At 44.2% G+C, this 16,973-nt stretch overlaps 1 protein-coding gene across 4 annotated transcripts in view; it reads right to left on the bottom strand.

The window, feature by feature from the left end:
- MKLN1 (muskelin 1) overlaps positions 1-16,973 on the bottom strand; it is a 108,929-nt gene that overhangs the window by 67,112 nt on the left and 24,844 nt on the right. For 2 of the 4 annotated variants that reach the window (XM_061369524.1, XM_061369525.1), the window contains exons 3-6: positions 16,307-16,449; positions 14,835-14,923; positions 8,164-8,273; positions 4,219-4,411 (exon numbers count right to left, since the gene is read on the bottom strand). In XM_061369524.1, coding sequence (XP_061225508.1) covers positions 4,219-4,411; positions 8,164-8,273; positions 14,835-14,923; positions 16,307-16,449 — 535 coding nt within the window. Of the gene's footprint in view, positions 1-4,218; positions 4,415-8,163; positions 8,274-14,834; positions 14,924-16,306; positions 16,450-16,973 lie in introns of those variants that run through there. The other 2 variants (XM_061369527.1, XM_061369526.1) reach the window with 2 other exon arrangements.

The following is a 16,973-nucleotide window of genomic DNA, read 5'->3' as shown; positions in this document are numbered from 1 at the left end:
ACGCAGTGCACTGCGCTTCGTAGGTACCCACGGCTGCAAACATCAGCCTCTAGAGATGGGTTTGACAGGGATCCTGCACAGGCACTTCAGCCTATCTCACTGCACTTCTGCTTCTTTAAGGCAATGAAAACAGCGATCAGAAGAGGCCACAAGTTCACATACTCGTGTCGTGTGTGTAACAGAACAGTCCCCTCTCTGAATGCTTGCAGGGATCCTACAAGGATATGTATACTGCAATTAACTCCACACTTCAACTACACCACACGGACCATACACAGGATTAAAGTTAATCTGGGAAAATAGCACATCAGAGAAGAGCTCAGTCGTAAGAACACCCACACCTTAGAGACTAAGAAGCAAGCTATGGAGATGCTAAGACAGCAAAACAGTAAAATGCTGGGTGCTGAGCTGGAGAGATGCAGAACTGCGGAAGGACAGCTAACCATGGAGGACCACAGGGAGCAGATGGTAGCAGCACTGTAGAAGCTATGCTGAAGGCTGAAAACATCTATTCCCACCCTACCAAGCAGAAGGATCCAGCTGTTAATACCAGCTGCATTCAGCTGTCCCCTTGTAGAGCTTCAATCTATTCCAGCTGCAGTTTGAGGGGGTTTGTGGCCATCAGAAGAGCTTTGCCCTGTCTTCTCCCCCTCCATAGCTCAGCTCCCTGACCTGGTTTGCCACGTGGCAGCAAAAGCACTGGTGCCAGCAAGCAAGGGGACAAGGGACACCCTGTCCTGAGGAAGGGCAGGATCGACCCAGTTAGTAAAACCTGCAGTTGTGTCAACTTCAAGCAAACACGGGATACAGCTTTGGTGTCACAGGATAGATGGCACTTCCCTCCACACGCTGCTGGGAGGCAACAGAGCTATAAATGGGTACAAGAGCTGAAGTCAGTATAAAGGCTTGCAAGAGGCTGGGGGAAAGTTCATGTATTCAACCCACAAGCAAGAACCATTCAGGATGACCAACAGCAGATGTTGACCTTTAACTTCAGCCAGCCCAGTGCCACATTAGAAGGAAGCCATATAAACATCCTCACTCATATTATTCTGTCCCTCAGAAGCAGTGACAAAACATAATGATGCTACCTGAAGACTCTCCTGCTATGTTAGCCACAGTCTGTTATTAGAAACCATGGAATCCCAGACTGGGTTGGGTTGGAAGGGACCTTAAAGCTCACTCAGTTCCAAACCCCTGTCACAGGCAGGGACACCTTCCACTGCAGGAGGTTTTCTACCTGCCAAGTCCTTTGCCAGCACTTCCACACGTGGAAAAGCTGAGCACTGCAGACAGCAATCCCACTCCCAACACAGAACGGGAAACAAACACCTCAAATCCCAGGGGAAAACTGCTAGATAGAACAAATGCCACATGTTAAATATTGACTAATAAAAGAAATTAACATGTAACAGCACAAAAAAATCAGGGCACAAACACCCACTTCATTAGTGGCCAAGAAAATAAAAAGTCAATTTTTAAGGGAACCTTTTAAGCATGCATCTAGTGCCATTTCATTCAAGAAATAGTTTCTACTACAGCCTGCACTGAAGTAGAAAGAGGACAGCCTCTAGGCACTGACAAGATTAAGCCCCAACCAAGGCAGCAGACATTGATAAAATCATCTCCATCAGCACACGGTACCGCTCTGGCTCGCAGCAGATCCTGCCTCACGTTGGTGGGTTCATCAGCTCCCCCCAGGCAGTCTTGCCTTTGGGACCCACTGCAGAGGCAGGAGCAGCCAGCCAGCCAGCCCTCCTTGCTTCTTTCCCATCCTGCAAGCCTCAGGAGGAAGCTGCCAGCTCCAAACAGCCGCTGCATTGCAGGAAGCTGCTCACACTGCCAGCCCAGCCAACACCGCTGCGCTGTCTCAGGAGGGCAGGATGAATGCTGGCAGCTCTCTGTCTCAGTGCTTGTAGCTGCCCAGGGAGCTCAGGGCAAGGCAGAGCTCAGCTGGTTTATCTACAGAGTCAAAAGCTGTAGAAAGCCGTTTACTGCAAGTTTTGATGACCTGTTGCAGTAGACTGCATGACATTGTGCTTAGTGGAATAGCTTATTACAGTACCATAGAATGCTTTGTGTTAGAAGGGAACTTAACACTCAACCTGTTCCAACCCCTGCCACAGGCAGGGACACCTTCCACTAGAGCAGCTTGCTCCAAGCCCCTGTGTCCAACCTGGCCTTGAACACTGCTAGGGGTGGAGCTTATTCAAGAGAAGGTGGTGGATTTTCACAGCAGACAAACCTTGACTGTCAGGCTGTTTTTGTGTAAGATCTCAAGAACCACTTCCAACTTCAGCAGTATAAACCACACTGATGGGAGTCGAGCACCTATGTTGGCATTTACCTAAAAGGTATCACAAAATGTCTGATTAGCCCAGAATCATAGAATAGTTTGGGTTGGAAAGGACCTTAAGATCATCAAGTTCCAACCCCCCTGCCATGGGCAGGGACACCTCGCTCTAAACCATATCACCCAAGGCCTCGTCCAACCGGGCCTTGAACATTGCCAGGGATGGAGCATTCACAACCTCCCTGGGCAACCCATTCCAGTGCCTCACCATCCTCACAGGAAAGAATTTCCTCCTTATATCCAATCTAAACTTCCCCTGTTTAAGTTTTAACCCAGAATTAGAAGAAACATCTCTGGTGCCAGACATCCAACTAAGCCCCTAACTCCAGTGGCATCAGACACAAAGCTCTCTCCTTATGCCACAAAGAGCAACTCCACCACAGCCAAAAGCACCTGTGTTTTATCAGACCGTGATCCAAAACCACTGCACAGCTCTTGGGAGACACTTCAGTGCAACAGCCCACCTCTTTCTGTATCCCATTCCTTTCTGTATCCCATTCCTTTCTGTATCCCATTCCTTTCTGTATCCCATTCCTTTCTGTATCCCATTCCTTTCTGTATCCCATTCCTTTCTGTATCCCATTCCTTTCTGTATCCCATTCCTTTCTGTATCCCATTCCTTTCTGTATCCCATTCCTTTCTGTATCCCATTCCTTTCTGTATCCCATTCCTTTCTGTATCCCATTCCTTTCTGTATCCCATTCCTTTCTGTATCCCATTCCTTTCTGTATCCCATTCCTTTCTGTATCCCATTCCTTTCTGTATCCCATTCCTTTCTGTATCCCATTCCTTTCTGTATCCCATTCCTTTCTGTATCCCATTCCTTTCTGTATCCCATTCCTTTCTGTATCCCATTCCTTTCTGTATCCCATTCCTTTCTGTATCCCATTCCTTTCTGTATCCCATTCCTTTCTGTATCCCATTCCTTTCTGTATCCCATTCCTTTCTGTATCCCATTCCTTTCTGTATCCCATTCCTTTCTGTATCCCATTCCTTTCTGTATCCCATTCCTTTCTGTATCCCATTCCTTTCTGTATCCCATTCCTTTCTGTATCCCATTCCTTTCTGTATCCCATTCCTTTCTGTATCCCAATCCATCAGCAGAAAGTCCATATCCCCCATGTTAGGAGCTGAGAGGTGTTTACACACGGTGCTTCCGAGCTGAAAGCTTCCAAGTAAAAAATTAATAGAAGTTCCAATGAAAACTGCTGCCAAGCTCCTGCTCTGCAGGGAAAACAAGCTCTGCCTCCAGTCACTGTAACAACTACACTGTTCTCCAAGGACTGTTTTCCACATAAGCAAAGGCAGCACTCTCATCCAAACACTGAAATCTGCTGAAGCACCAACCAGGTTGTAAGCTTTAACCAGAAACCATGGCACAGATCACTAGTGAGAAGTCCTACGCTTCCCTGCTCACCACTCCAGTGACTTTTGTGACAGTCAGGCCCTCCTTCAGCTTGCCATACACTTACATGAAGAGCTTATCTTCACCTCAAGTGCACCATCTCTGGAGAAAAGAGACTCCAAAGTAGCAGCGATGAGACATTTCACTGGCTGAGTTTTTAGCCTTCATCGTACACATACAAGTCCAAAAGCTGACAGTACACTATGCTAGATATGAAACAGCACTATATTACCACTAATCATAGAATGGTTTGGGTTGGAAGGAATCTTAGCAAGCATCAGGTTCCAACTCCCCTGCCATGGAAAGGGACACCCTCCTAAGAGTGTGTCTTACTCCTAACATAAGTCCATTCCTTCTTCATTAAGACATGCAGTGGAAGTACTAAGTCCATCAACATTCTAAGCAGTAACATCTCAATGCTTTTTCTACTTAATATACCAGACCCCCCTGGTTCTCTTACCATTCACAGCTTTCTCTATGAGCTCTTCACAAGCATCGAAGTCTCCCTTCAACACCAGCTTGTCGTGCAGGTCTGTCAACATGGGATGCTCCAGAGCAATCCTGGTTTTCTTCTGCAGCGACTCGAAAGCCTCCGTGTAGTTGTGCTGCCGAAAATGCTTTAGGCAAAGGCGAATGGCTTCCTGTTCACGGTACTACTGGAACACAAGAAAACCTATGAGACATGTAGATTTGTCTTTTACCACCACTGTACCTGGGAACGCGCCTGGAGACAGAAGCTTATAGATGCTGCTCATAAACTGCTCACAAGCTTAGAGGAACGCTGTGTGAAAGACATAAGCTGTGCAGGGATTTACTTGCCAACAGTGAAGTTGTACAAGGTGGCATCATCCCATTTAATAAGCAGAGGAGGAGAGAGCCACAGTGCCCCAGATCTCTGGAGTGACCATCACTTCCCCGCCATCCACTGCTCGAGGCCTACACAAAGTGCAGAGCAGGAAAAAGCCGTTGCTGTCAGCGTTACGTAAGTTGATTGTATGACTCTTACATAACAAAATAATTTGGAAAAGTAGGTCACAGCTTTTCGAGAAGCAGAAGAAAGAAAAAGCTAAACACGAGGAACAGGAATCCTTGGAATGACCAGCGCTCCTGCGGCTATCGGATCGATGGCAGCACCGACTGACGTGCACGCCAAAGCGTTACCTTCCGAGTATCCCCCCCTGCATCTTGAAGCAGAGCCTTTGTTTTCATACCATGGATGATTCAAAGCTGCCCATTTGCCACTCAGCTGTGGGAAGGGGTGAGAAACCCACGCTGGGTCAAGCATCCAGGCACACAAACGTGAGAGGAGAGTACACTGTGGGAGAGCGGCGGCTTGTGCTTTAACACACCAAACATCCGCTGTGTTTTCAAAGCTGCTAACTATAAGTAACAGATTTTTAAGCTGATAAGGAGCACTTATTTTACATAGACTCCTCCAACCTAAATGCTAAAGCATTAGAGTGTTGTGGTTTAAGCAAATAATCTCAATTGCATCTGTAACGCACATCTACCGTGGTACAAAGCAAATGTAACTTTAAGCATCTGTAAAACTAATGAAGTTACAGACAAGATTTTGCTCCTAAACAGACCCCACTGCTCCAAGTGAAGTTTATGGTATTTCAATGAACACCATCTTCCTGAAAACCTGGAACTGACACTGACATGCACCAAAAATTAGTGGTCTGAATAGCAGGAACCTCATACACTGAAGCAGCTAAAAAGAAACACAGCCATGTGCTGTATTTTTAGGTCTTAATCCATCAGTATTTCACAGCTGCAAATAGTCAGAACTATGCATTTTAGATAAGCAGCTCCCAGCCCACACGAAAAAGGCCAAGGACATGCACTGATAAAAATGCAAGACTGTGGCAAGGGAATACTAAAGCTAAAGCAGTTTTGCAGCACAACTTGAAAACAACAGCTTCTTTTTCCTTCTTAAGAGGTACTTTAGATGCTGTCTTTAAGCAAACGTTCACATCGTTCCAGGCCAAAACCACCTTAGATTCTTTGCTGCTCAAAGGGATAGCAAGCAGAAGGATTTGCTGCACACCAGGAATAACCAGCTTCTGCATTTGAGCTCCTTCAGTTTAGACACGAGACAAAACTCAGACTTGGGTGTATTTCCACTGAGCCTCTCGTGACTGACAGAGTGGGTTTATAAAACACAAAATGACTGCTGGGTACAGGTTGGCCACTCAATGCAATATTAAAGTTTCTATTTCAGTGATACCAGAGTCATACCTCACAAGTTGAATGCATAAAGCTTATTTTAATGCAAAAAAGGTGTACAAGAAGTATTAGAAAAGGCTCCTTTTTAAACGCTGTCAGAGATGACAACCCAAATAATAGCTCTGATTTGAAGCTGTAAATAATTCCTATGGTTAAAAACATAATGAGAACATGAGACTAAGATATTAACACTGTTAAATACACTAATAGAAATATTTAAGTGTTCAGTATCAAAGTGATAGCCATTACTTAACTGCCATTTAGTATACCCACTCTTAGTAAAAGCAGAGTGGTGAGGCTTTAGGAGGCAGTAGGCTGAGCTGGACAGCAAGGGGAAAGCACCAGGGGGGGAGTGGAGTAGGGGAGCCCTAGAGAACAAAGAGTGTGCTTGCTGTTTTGAGTCCGTATCTGTTATCCCCAACTCTTCTCCCTTCTTAAAGGGAGTGTTTTGTTGGTTAAAGCACACACAAGAAGGATGGGCAACTTCATGTAGAACCTTATGCCAGTCTGATGTCTCAACCAGTAAAGGATTACTGGATTTCAAAGCTTTTGAGACTTCCAAGAAGAAAATATTCACACCAGCTCAAAGATGTGGAAGAAACAGGTCAACCTTTCCCCAAATACGGGTCAACACAGATCTTCCCTATGGGGATCCAGCAACAGGGCTGTGAGAGAGGAGAACACCAGTGAGACATGCTCTCGCCACCAAAAACTTGGCAACTGATTCTAGCAGAGCCCAAACAATCATGACTAAGTCTCTGCCTTGCTGCTTTAGGGCTCAAAGCTTTAGAAGAACAATGCTGGCACCCCCTGAAGAAGCTGTCACTACATATCTGCTGACCACAAGAAGTGTGAATTCCATGGGATAAGAGGGAACAAACCAGATGGTGATACCATCATCATCAGATGGTTTCTGAGCAAAAAAAACAACAAACCCAAAAATCAGAGCTTCCTGGTTGCGGCATCTGGTCCAAAATGCCAGAGACACCACCATGTGCAGAGGCAGCAGAAAGAAGCACAGAAAACCATCAGCAACTGGACCTTTCAGAACTGGACATCAGTAACCAGAAGACTAAGGACTATCAGTATCACTTTAATCATAAAGCAGCTACAGCTTCCACTGAGGCTGTCAGTGGTGGCTTTAAATCCTCCATGAAACAGCTTGTGATGCTGTTATGAGCAGCAGAGGCCACAGGGTTTCTTTAACATACCGGCAGCACTATAACTGGTGAGGGAGTCCCAATACTACAAGGCACAATCTTTATCCCCTTTTAAGTTCTTCTTTCTGGAAGCAGAGAGATGCTGCTGCATGCCTCACTATTATTCTAACTGGGAAGGGAATCTCTGCAACACAATATGAATTTCATTGAACTGGTCCAGAAAAATCTATGCATAAAAAGCAGCAGCAAAATGAATTCTGGTTGTCAATGTGCACTTCCCTCCCATAGGAGAGGCATCTGTTGTACTCAGTTACATACAGTTTATACAACTCATGTTTAGAACCCTTTGAACTTTCTGTCTATCAAAGTGACAAATGGCATAAATCAGCTCATCCCACAGGTCAGTGGCATCAGCTCTCCTCTGTTCCAGGGTATTCAGCAAGAAGACACTAAGAGGGAAACACTGGAACTACAAGGAGCTGCAACAGGAAAGACATCAAGTGATTCTCTTTAGAACAAGCTCAATTTTACACCCTGTAACAAAAGCTGCATATGGGATCCAAGAGGCTCTAGGCTCACATATAGCTCTACAGAAGGGCTGGTATGGTAAAAGAATGAGTAATCAACAGGGAAGAAGAGGGAGAAATGGAATGTGGGTTTGCTAACATTCATTTCCCTTCCAATACAAGTGCTATTTTACCCATATTGTCCCCTTTGACTCAGTCTTTCTTTCGTCTTTCTTGTGATGTGTACGTAGCAGGGGAGGGTTGTAGGGATTTTTGGTGGTGGTTTTGGGGTGTGTTTTGTTGGGTTTAATGGAATAAGCAGATAAAATCCAACAGGATTCACTCCAAGTCAAAAACTCAGCCATGTGGTTTGAGTTGCAACGATGCATGTTTGTTGTTTCAAGAGCTGATATTCCAAGGAATGAAAAGGTCAAGCAATTCCAGTACAAGAAGTTTCACAAGATTCTGAGAGTACACATCTTCAAACAGGCATCTAAAATGGAGGCCTACCTTGCTGTACCAGTTGAGGCACGGCTGGACCACATCTGGATCATCAATGCCATTAAGTTCAACATACCAGATACTAAAATTGAAGCTAGGTCCCCAGGATAAGAGTGGAACTGGAGAAGAGAGGAAAAGGAGAAAAAAAAGGATGCATAAACATCAAAGCACCACTGTGTTAATCTCATCATAGGCTATATACACAGTACTACTTCAAACAGAATGATTTTACAGGTTACACACAAAACTCAGTATTTCTGATTTGACATAAATTCTAGCTCCTTTAAGCAAGCTGAGGAGAATTACCAAATACATCATGTTCAAGCTGTCATTTCAAGCAACCTGTGCCAAGCAGCATTAACACAGCAGATCATTGCAAAGCAGAAGCTCACTTCAAGCAAAAAGAGCAAAAATCCTATCATTTAAACCAGCTCAAAGAGGCAACAAGCTTTGACATGGATGAGAATGACAAGCACACCAGCGACAGTATTTGCTCCTCACAGTACATTTATTTCCCCATTTGTCAGCAACAATTATTTCCCCTAATGGTGAAGACAAGCAGCTTGGGTAGTTTCAATGGGACAGAATTAGTAACATCTGCAAGTTGTGGAGGAAGGAGGGAGGGAAAACTGTCAGTTTTCTATTTAGAAACTACATCGACTCCTCTTTTTACTTAAAAAGAGCTTAAATCTGGGCAGCTTTTAGGCTCATGTTTTACCTATATACTGGAACTAACTGACCCATGGAATACACACTTCAGCCACACACCTAAGGCTTCTCTCCCCCTCTGTTGCGAGCACCTACAGTCATGCACTCATTTATTAAGCTGCAGGTTAAGGCTTGATTCTGCTTGTTGAAGCAACTCCAACTCCTTCAAACTGCAGCGAAACCAAGTGCTTTCATTTCAGATACTTCTGTTTCCTTTTTAGCTGACTGGAGCTAATAAACAGGAAAAAGATAGTATTAGAGGTGAATGAGGAGTTCCCAGCAACAGCGTGGAATCCACTACCTCCTCCCTTCCACCAAAGCTATTTTTACAACAGGGAAATTCCTCACGACTTTCAAACCACCACGAAATACCACAGACATTGACTTGGTGAATTAAGGGGTTTTCTGAACTACTCCTTGAGGAAATGAAACCCAACAGCATGTCCCTTAAAGTTGTTCCTCAGCTCTTCAAGGTTCTTAAGTATTTACACTTCAAGCAAGCAACATCTATGACTTCCTGCAATGTGTCTGGGCACAAAGCATATGTGCAAACACATGATTTTCTCTATTTTAAAGGGTTTTTCTACAACCCTATTGCTAAAGACTCATGACAACTTCTGGGAACAGTCATCAAGGGAAGAGATTCTTAGAAAAGAGCCAAAGAGATTCTGAATATAGGACTCTTAACTGATTTTATTACCCCTAAGTAGGCACTTTATATTTTAGAGCTCTCAAATCATCCTGTTCAAGCAGTTTTCTGCTTGGCTGTTCAGCACAGAGTGAGCTGCTTTCCGAGCATTCCCAGTGGATGCATGTGTGCAGAACCAGGAGGGAAATGAACTGGTCAGAACAACCACAAGTCACTTATCTGCTGTTCACATGGCAGATGCTCTGCCCAACAAACCTCTTTCCTGCTTAGTTCTGTCCCCTGCACAAGATGAGTGCTACCAGTAAGGGACCTTAACACCACAAAACAGATTAGTCTGGTGTATTCCACCTAATAAGGCAGCAGACTGACAAAACATCACATAGAAGGGCAACACCTTCGATCTGTCTTCAGCCTAAACACACAGACCAAGACCAAACTGAAGTTAAAGTTGGTATTTGGTCAGATACAAAGACTCAAAGTCTATCCATCAGTTCATTGCACCAAAACACCGCATCAAACCACAGACCACTTCAAACGGATTAAGGCCATCAATTTCCTGATGGCAAACCTGAGGGTAACTTCGTAACACTGAGCTTACTGGGAGAAAAACTAAAGCTAAGTATTACCACTTTCCCACTGTACTCCAGAAAAACACAAAGAAATGTCCATCTTCCAGTGCTTAAAGGGGCCAACAAGAAAGCTGCAGAGGGGCTTTTTATAGGAGCATGTATGGATAGGACAAGGGGAATGGCTTGAACCTGCCCAAGGGGAGACTGAGCTGAGCTCTTAGGCAGAAGCTCTTCCCTGTGAGGGTGCTGAGGCGCTGGCACAGGGTGCCCAGAGAAGCTGTGGCTGCCCCATCCCTGGCAGTGTTCAAGGCCAGGTTGGACACAGGGGCTTGGAGCAAGCTGCTCCAGTGGAAGGGGTCCCTGCCTGTGGCAGGGGTTGGAACTGGATGAGCTTTAAGGTCCCTTCCAACCCAAACCAGTCTGGAGTTCCTTTTCAACAGTTTGTCTCAGAACTTACATGAGCTTCTCCCAGGAAAACTTTACCATTCACCTTCTTAGTAACCAAACACGACATGAAAGACATCCTGGGGACCTGCACCAGAATCCTGGGCAGCTACCACCACTGTTATCACCAGTAACAATGCAAAGCCATCAACCTGTTAACACTTCTCTCACCAGTTAACTCAGTGCTTTCAACAGTTCTGTTCACATTAAGGAAACAGAACACCAGAAACGCTGATTTTAACATCAAGATTTGTGTTGTGAGATTACCCACTTTAAGAAAAAGCCTTAAATAGTCCTTAAGTTACACAGGGAACATAAAATAAGTTCTTCCCCAGTGCTGTAAAGCACAGAAAACTGAAACTGATCTTTTTACAACCACTCCATAGGAGTAAGAACAGCAATAGAGCAAAAGGGTTGAAACCGCAAAGTGGTTTCTATACCAATTAGGAAAGATAAGTGTTTTGCTGCATCATCTCCTCATTTCTGATGCTACTCTCTGATCCCAGGATCCTCTGCCCTTTTCTGAGGTGTCCATTTGACACATCTCCTTTTAGAGCACACCTAACTCCGACCTGGAAGGGGGAGACAGTAAGAGCAGCAAGGAAGTAGCAACAGTCACACAGACAGTGACAAGCGTTACTTGTCAGTGTGACGCACAAATCCCATCTCTATTTCTGCACAGAGTTTGGAGGTAACAGCAATGTAAGATCCTGGGAGGAAGGACGGCAAGTCTATGCACTAGAGAAAACAGTAGCAGAGGCATTAAACACAGTAGAATTGTTTCAAATACCTCTCTCAAGGTAATTTCTGTGTCCCTCCTCTCCAGGCAGGAGACAGACAAATTATGTGCGTAAAAAACACTGGGAACATGCATAAATAAAGTCTGGCTCATTTCTATCACACCAAAGCTTCAAAATCTTGAAGCCTTATTAGTAACTCCCATGCTAGTAACAAACTGGCATGAGAATTACACCAGCAGTTCTTCAAGTTCCTTCATGGCAAATCAGCCTTTACAACACTTGGTGCTTTCAAGGACACAGTACAAAGAAAAAGCTTTACTCTGAGTAACCACAAAAGCAGAGGCAGAAACAAAGCTTAAAGGCATTAAAATGATTATCCTCCAGTATTTTGTCTGGATATGCATCTTCTTCCCCCTCCCAAGTTCTTAGATGAGGTGCGACATGAAATGCACAAGTTCCTTGTCAAGGAGGACAAAAGCCTGCACAGCAACAGGAGCTGAAGTTGAACTGATTTAAGTCAACGAAGTGTTAAGTCTTTTCTTGACAGAGAAGTTATTTCTTCTACTTTCGATGAATCTGAAACTTTCTCTACTACGAGAGCAATTGTAGGAGTAGGAAGTATTTTCCCCTCTCACACATTTACCCATAAAATAATAGAATCATAGAATCAATTGGGCTGGAAAACATCTTTAAAGAAAAAGCCCTTTAAGCTCATCCAGCCCAACCATTCCCAGCACTGCCAAGGCCACCACTAACCCATGGCACTGAGGCCTCATCTCCACACTGTGTGAGCACTTCCAGGGACGGTGCCTGCAGCCCTGCCCTGGGCAGCCTGTTCCAATGCCTGAGCACCCTCTGGGGCAGGAATTGTTCCTCAGCTCCATCTAAACCTGCCCTGGTGCAGCTTGAGGCCGGTTCCTCTTGTCCCATCCCTTGTTCCTTGGGAGCAGAGCCCAGCCCCTCCTGGCTCCATCCTCCTGTCAGGCAGTTGTAGAGAGCAGTAAGGCCCCCACTGAGCTTTCTCACATCTTGTTCCTCCTGCCTTATCCCCCCACATCAACCTCACCGCTGTGTTACTAACAGTATGTTTAGCTGTGGAATCAGAAAGCAAATGCCTGATGGAAGTCACTGCAGAACTCACTATAACGCCTCCCCCAAATACACAAACCTTACTAACAGCAACAACTTCAGCCATGTCAGTCTCTGCAAGTCCAAAAGGGCAGATTTTGGCCTCCTGTGTCCTGGCAGCATGACCAGGAACGTAGCACGGTGTTGCACATTTGTGAGCTCCTTTGGCTAGGAGCTTGGAAATTCTAACAAACCCAAAACACAGTCAAGCTGTGTCTCTGAAAAATAACACCATTTCGCAACCTGGGTTTGCAGTTGTGTCACAGCAAAGAACACCCTCAGAACTTCAGGAGCGAACTACCCATCAGCTCAAGGCTTTATTAAGCTTTTACTAGGGAAGAGATTCTCACGTCTGTCCTAGCAGAGGGATTCCTTCATAGGAGACAGTGTCAAGAAACACAAGGCTATCGGTATAACTGGAAAGGAGAAGCCATCTCAAATTATAACTAGTAAGCAAGTGACAGTTAAATACAAATCTTTTTTTGAGTTTAATGTAAATACATCATTGAATTACAGAACGGTTTGGGTTGGAAAGGACCTTAAGATTGTACAGTTCCAAGCCCCTGCCATGGATAGGGACACCTCACACTAAACGATGGCACCCAAGGCTCTGTCCAACCTGGCCTTGAATACTGCCAGGGATGGAGCATTCACAACTTTCTTGGACAACCCATTCCAGTGCCTCACCACCCTCACATTAAAGAACTTCTTCCTTATCTCCAACCTGAGCTTCCCCTGTTTCAGTTTTAACCCATTACCCCTTGTCCTATCACCACAGTCCCTGATGAAGGGTCCCTCTCTACCGTCCTTGTAGCCCCCTTCAGATATAAAAGTGATGTTAATGTATATAAAACAGAAACCCAGACTGGTTTGGGCTGGAAGGAACCTTAAAACTCATCCAGTTCCAAACCCCTGCCACGGGCAGGGATACCTTCCACAAGGAGCAGCTTGCTCCCAGCCCTGTCCAACCTGGCCTCGATCCTCATTGCTATGTGTGGAACCACTTCCCAACAGAACAAGCCATGTAACTATTAACATTACTCATGTCATGTCAGAGAAAATAAAACTCTAGCAGAAGAAATTAACCACCATTTCACTTTCCTCGCCTGTTTCAACTTTCTGCTAACACTTCATAACATCACAACCCATTTTGCTGGACAGGATTCACACATCCAGACAAGTAACTGGTAATCTTTCCATCTTTCCATCCACCCCTTTAGCCCTCTAGTAACTACTTGCTGGTTTCTAGCCAGTAAAAAATAACATTTCCTAAAAACCTAAAGCAGAAAGCTCCACAAATCAACCTTGCTGCTGTAGTCAACCTTTAACTCTATTACTCTGCACCTCTTGAGGTTTCCTACAGCCAAGTGTTACGGATGCTTCCAAAAGTAACAGCCAAAAACAAGCTCAATGCACAACCGATTCCTCTGCTCTTCTAAGAACGGAAACACCACTGTTCATGGCACAAACACAATTGCTTGATTCCCAGCATGAAGCTTTCAATTCCACCAGCAAATATCAGAGGAGGTGCAGAAAGCCATGTAGAGACATGAGCAGGGGGCTCTGAGGGGAGCCCCTGCACAGCCACTATCATCCAAGTCTTGGCAAAGGAATTACTCAAAGCTTCAGAACATTCCTCAGTTCATCTAAATGAGTCCACACATCTCATTTTTCAGCAGCTACATCTTTGCTCCATTTTTAACCTTAAACAGCCAGTTTAAAACCAGTCATTATTTTACTATCTCAGTATAGGAAGGGCAAGATAAAGTTATGAAGCTACAAACAGCTGAAATGCTCTAAATTCTTGGATTAAATCCATTGATGGCCACTGTAAGGCTCTTGTTCTCTCTGGCCTGCATGAAGCAAAGAAGAGAGCTCCCTACCTGCTCCCATCACAGGTCACAGCAACCTGCCTTCATCAGCTCCACCAGAGAAACAACACTAGAAAGCATTTCTTTGCTCCTGGATGTCACCTTTACTCAAGAGGTTAGACATAACTATTAGAGTACCAGGAAGAGAGCAAGGAAGGCTTCTGCTGTTGCTCTGTGTTGTGAGAGTGTCTGAGAGTAAGAGTTCAGCCTCTTTCAAACTCTAGGGCTGCCAATGCTGACACTTGTACCAGTACTTTATGGTTTATTTAAAGCTCTAGATAGCAATGTCTAGTAGGACAGAAACAGCTTCTCCAGCAACTAGTTGACTCAACGACTCTGTTTCTGACAATGACTGTATTTCACTTTCATTCCCCAGGACTTATATTATGAAGCTATTATTTCTTATTAACAGGACTTCACTAGGTTCCCATCTAACCAGCCTAAAAGATCACGAAATGGAACAGCTCTTGTGGATACTTTGCCTGAGTACAATGAAGTCACAAGTGCCAAGATCGGCACAAGTATAAGAAGAGATTAATTTCTACTCAGAATGCTGAAAAAATGCATTTACCTATCTTAATGAATCGACAGGGGAACATCTGTTCATCAATTTTATGCTTCAAGGTGAATGTTTCTTTGTTATAATCATTCTTTAAGCCACTGTGGGAAAAAATAAATAAGGTTACTAAATCTTACCTTGTATTTTAGAACTAGCTAATAAATGCAATCTAGGTCATGCCTGAAATGGTTCACGTTACTATGAATCATAAGTACGCATGCTGGACCAATGCCTGGATTCCTCTCCACCACCTTCTATCTCCCTGGGACATCTTCATCTCCCTTCTATCTCCTGAGCACTGGGGAGTGGGTTTATGAGGGAACTGACACGGGGTCAATGCTGCTCATCTGTGCCTGCCACCCTGTGACTTCAGGAAGGGATCTGCCTCAACAGCACTGTCAAGAGGATGGATGGATCAGCTCTCTGTTACCACACCACCAAAGTGTTTTGTGAGCCATTGGTGGGCTCTGTTTCCTACAAAAAAACAAGTATTTAGTGTCATTTATCAAAAATCTTAAGGGTTTTTACTGAAGATGCAAGCGTAGGACCCAAAATATGGATTTTTATTCAACTTCAGTACAAGTGACATGACATTAGGTCTCAAAAATCACTATTCTAGCAGCAATGAAGTCAAACTGCAAGGCTGGTCTATCTAAAGAGGGCAAAAGGGTGGGAAGGGTTGTGCCTAGTTTCTATGTGGTCTTGAAGGACTCCTGCAACAAAGAACTTGCATTTTTCCATGGCTATTCCACTTGCCTACAGATGATGTACACCCATACGTTCCCTGGAGGTGGACTTTCCTTCTGTTGGCCTCCAAAAATAGACTGCTTCTTGCTATTCATTTCCCCTGTATTCCTAAGACATTTCAATATAATCCCACTTTCTTCTCCTCAAGAAGGCCTTTGTCAATTTACATTAGCAACTCCTTAGCTCTGAATATCTGGAATAACCAAAAGGTGTTTTCTTTAAACCCTTATCAGTGCAACTATCAAACTAAACACAGGAAAACACAGCTTTTCCATCTGCTTATTTAATGTATTTACCCATTAGAAGACAGGCAGAGCAGCTGACTAGCTCAGGCCTTCTCAGCTGCAATGAGGTTCTTGACATAAGCAGGTTCTTCGGGCTTTTAAAAGCTACTTTAAGTTACCCACACCTGAGGAATCATTTCTCTTGTGCCTGAAGCACACAGAAGAAAGGAATCACAACGCAGCAACATCATACCCTGCTCTCAGCTCTTCCAAGTCTCCAAGAATTTGCTCTCCACAAATCCTCTGTGGTTAGAGCAGGATAAGGAAGGCTTCCTGGAGCAAGTGTTGGGGATTGCTGCTCTTTGACCTGCCCATAAACACAAGGGTAACTAACTGCAGGATCACAACCACAGCTCTATTACACAGTGAGCTATGTGTCTGCTGGGGTGTGAAGGGGAAAAGCCTTTTGGTCCAGCCTTTATGATTCTGATAGCTGACAAAATCCCATCTTACCTGGATAAGAGATCTGTCATATTTTCCTCATTCATTCCACCAAAGACTTTAAACTTCTTTAAATTGCAGACATGTGTTTTCTCATATTTGCCAAATGTGATGCTCTGGACTATGGCAGGTCTTTCAAGTTTCAGAATCAAATACTGTGGAAGAAAGAACAGTGAGTTTTAATAGTAAAGCCAAGGCTGCAAAACACACTGAGGGAGAAGCATTACAGCCTTCAAACACGCAGTCTCCAGAGCCAAAGAATGAAAGCTATGATGATTCGTCTCCATTATTATATTTTCTCTTGGGATTAAACAAAGGGTTTTTTTTAGGAATATTACTTTAAAAGCAGTTTATCCAGGAAAAAGATTTGCTTGAACCACCTATACCTATAAAATAGCATTTCTATTCAGGGCTTACATACATTCCTTCAAGTTGGATGCAAGACTTCCTGAAATCTGGCAAATAGGATCAAACTACACAGAGTGATGATTGAAAACGCCCACTCCAGCCTGAAATGAAACCTAAACTGAATACACAATTAGATAAATACAGTATGTTCCACATGCTAAGAGAACATCAAATTACTTTTTCCTCTCTGGCCTGACACTATTTAACCACTGAACACAGACCAAGTTTGATGTGTGGCCAGCATAGGAACCAACTGCTTCTTAACCACAGC

This window comes from Neopsephotus bourkii, unplaced genomic scaffold, assembly GCF_033783945.1.
Source record: "Neopsephotus bourkii isolate Nb327-2 ecotype Australia unplaced genomic scaffold, CSIRO-AGI_Nbou_v1 NB_1505, whole genome shotgun sequence".
NCBI lineage: Eukaryota > Metazoa > Chordata > Aves > Psittaciformes > Psittacidae > Neopsephotus > Neopsephotus bourkii.
This window is presented reverse-complemented; position numbering and strand designations above follow the sequence as displayed.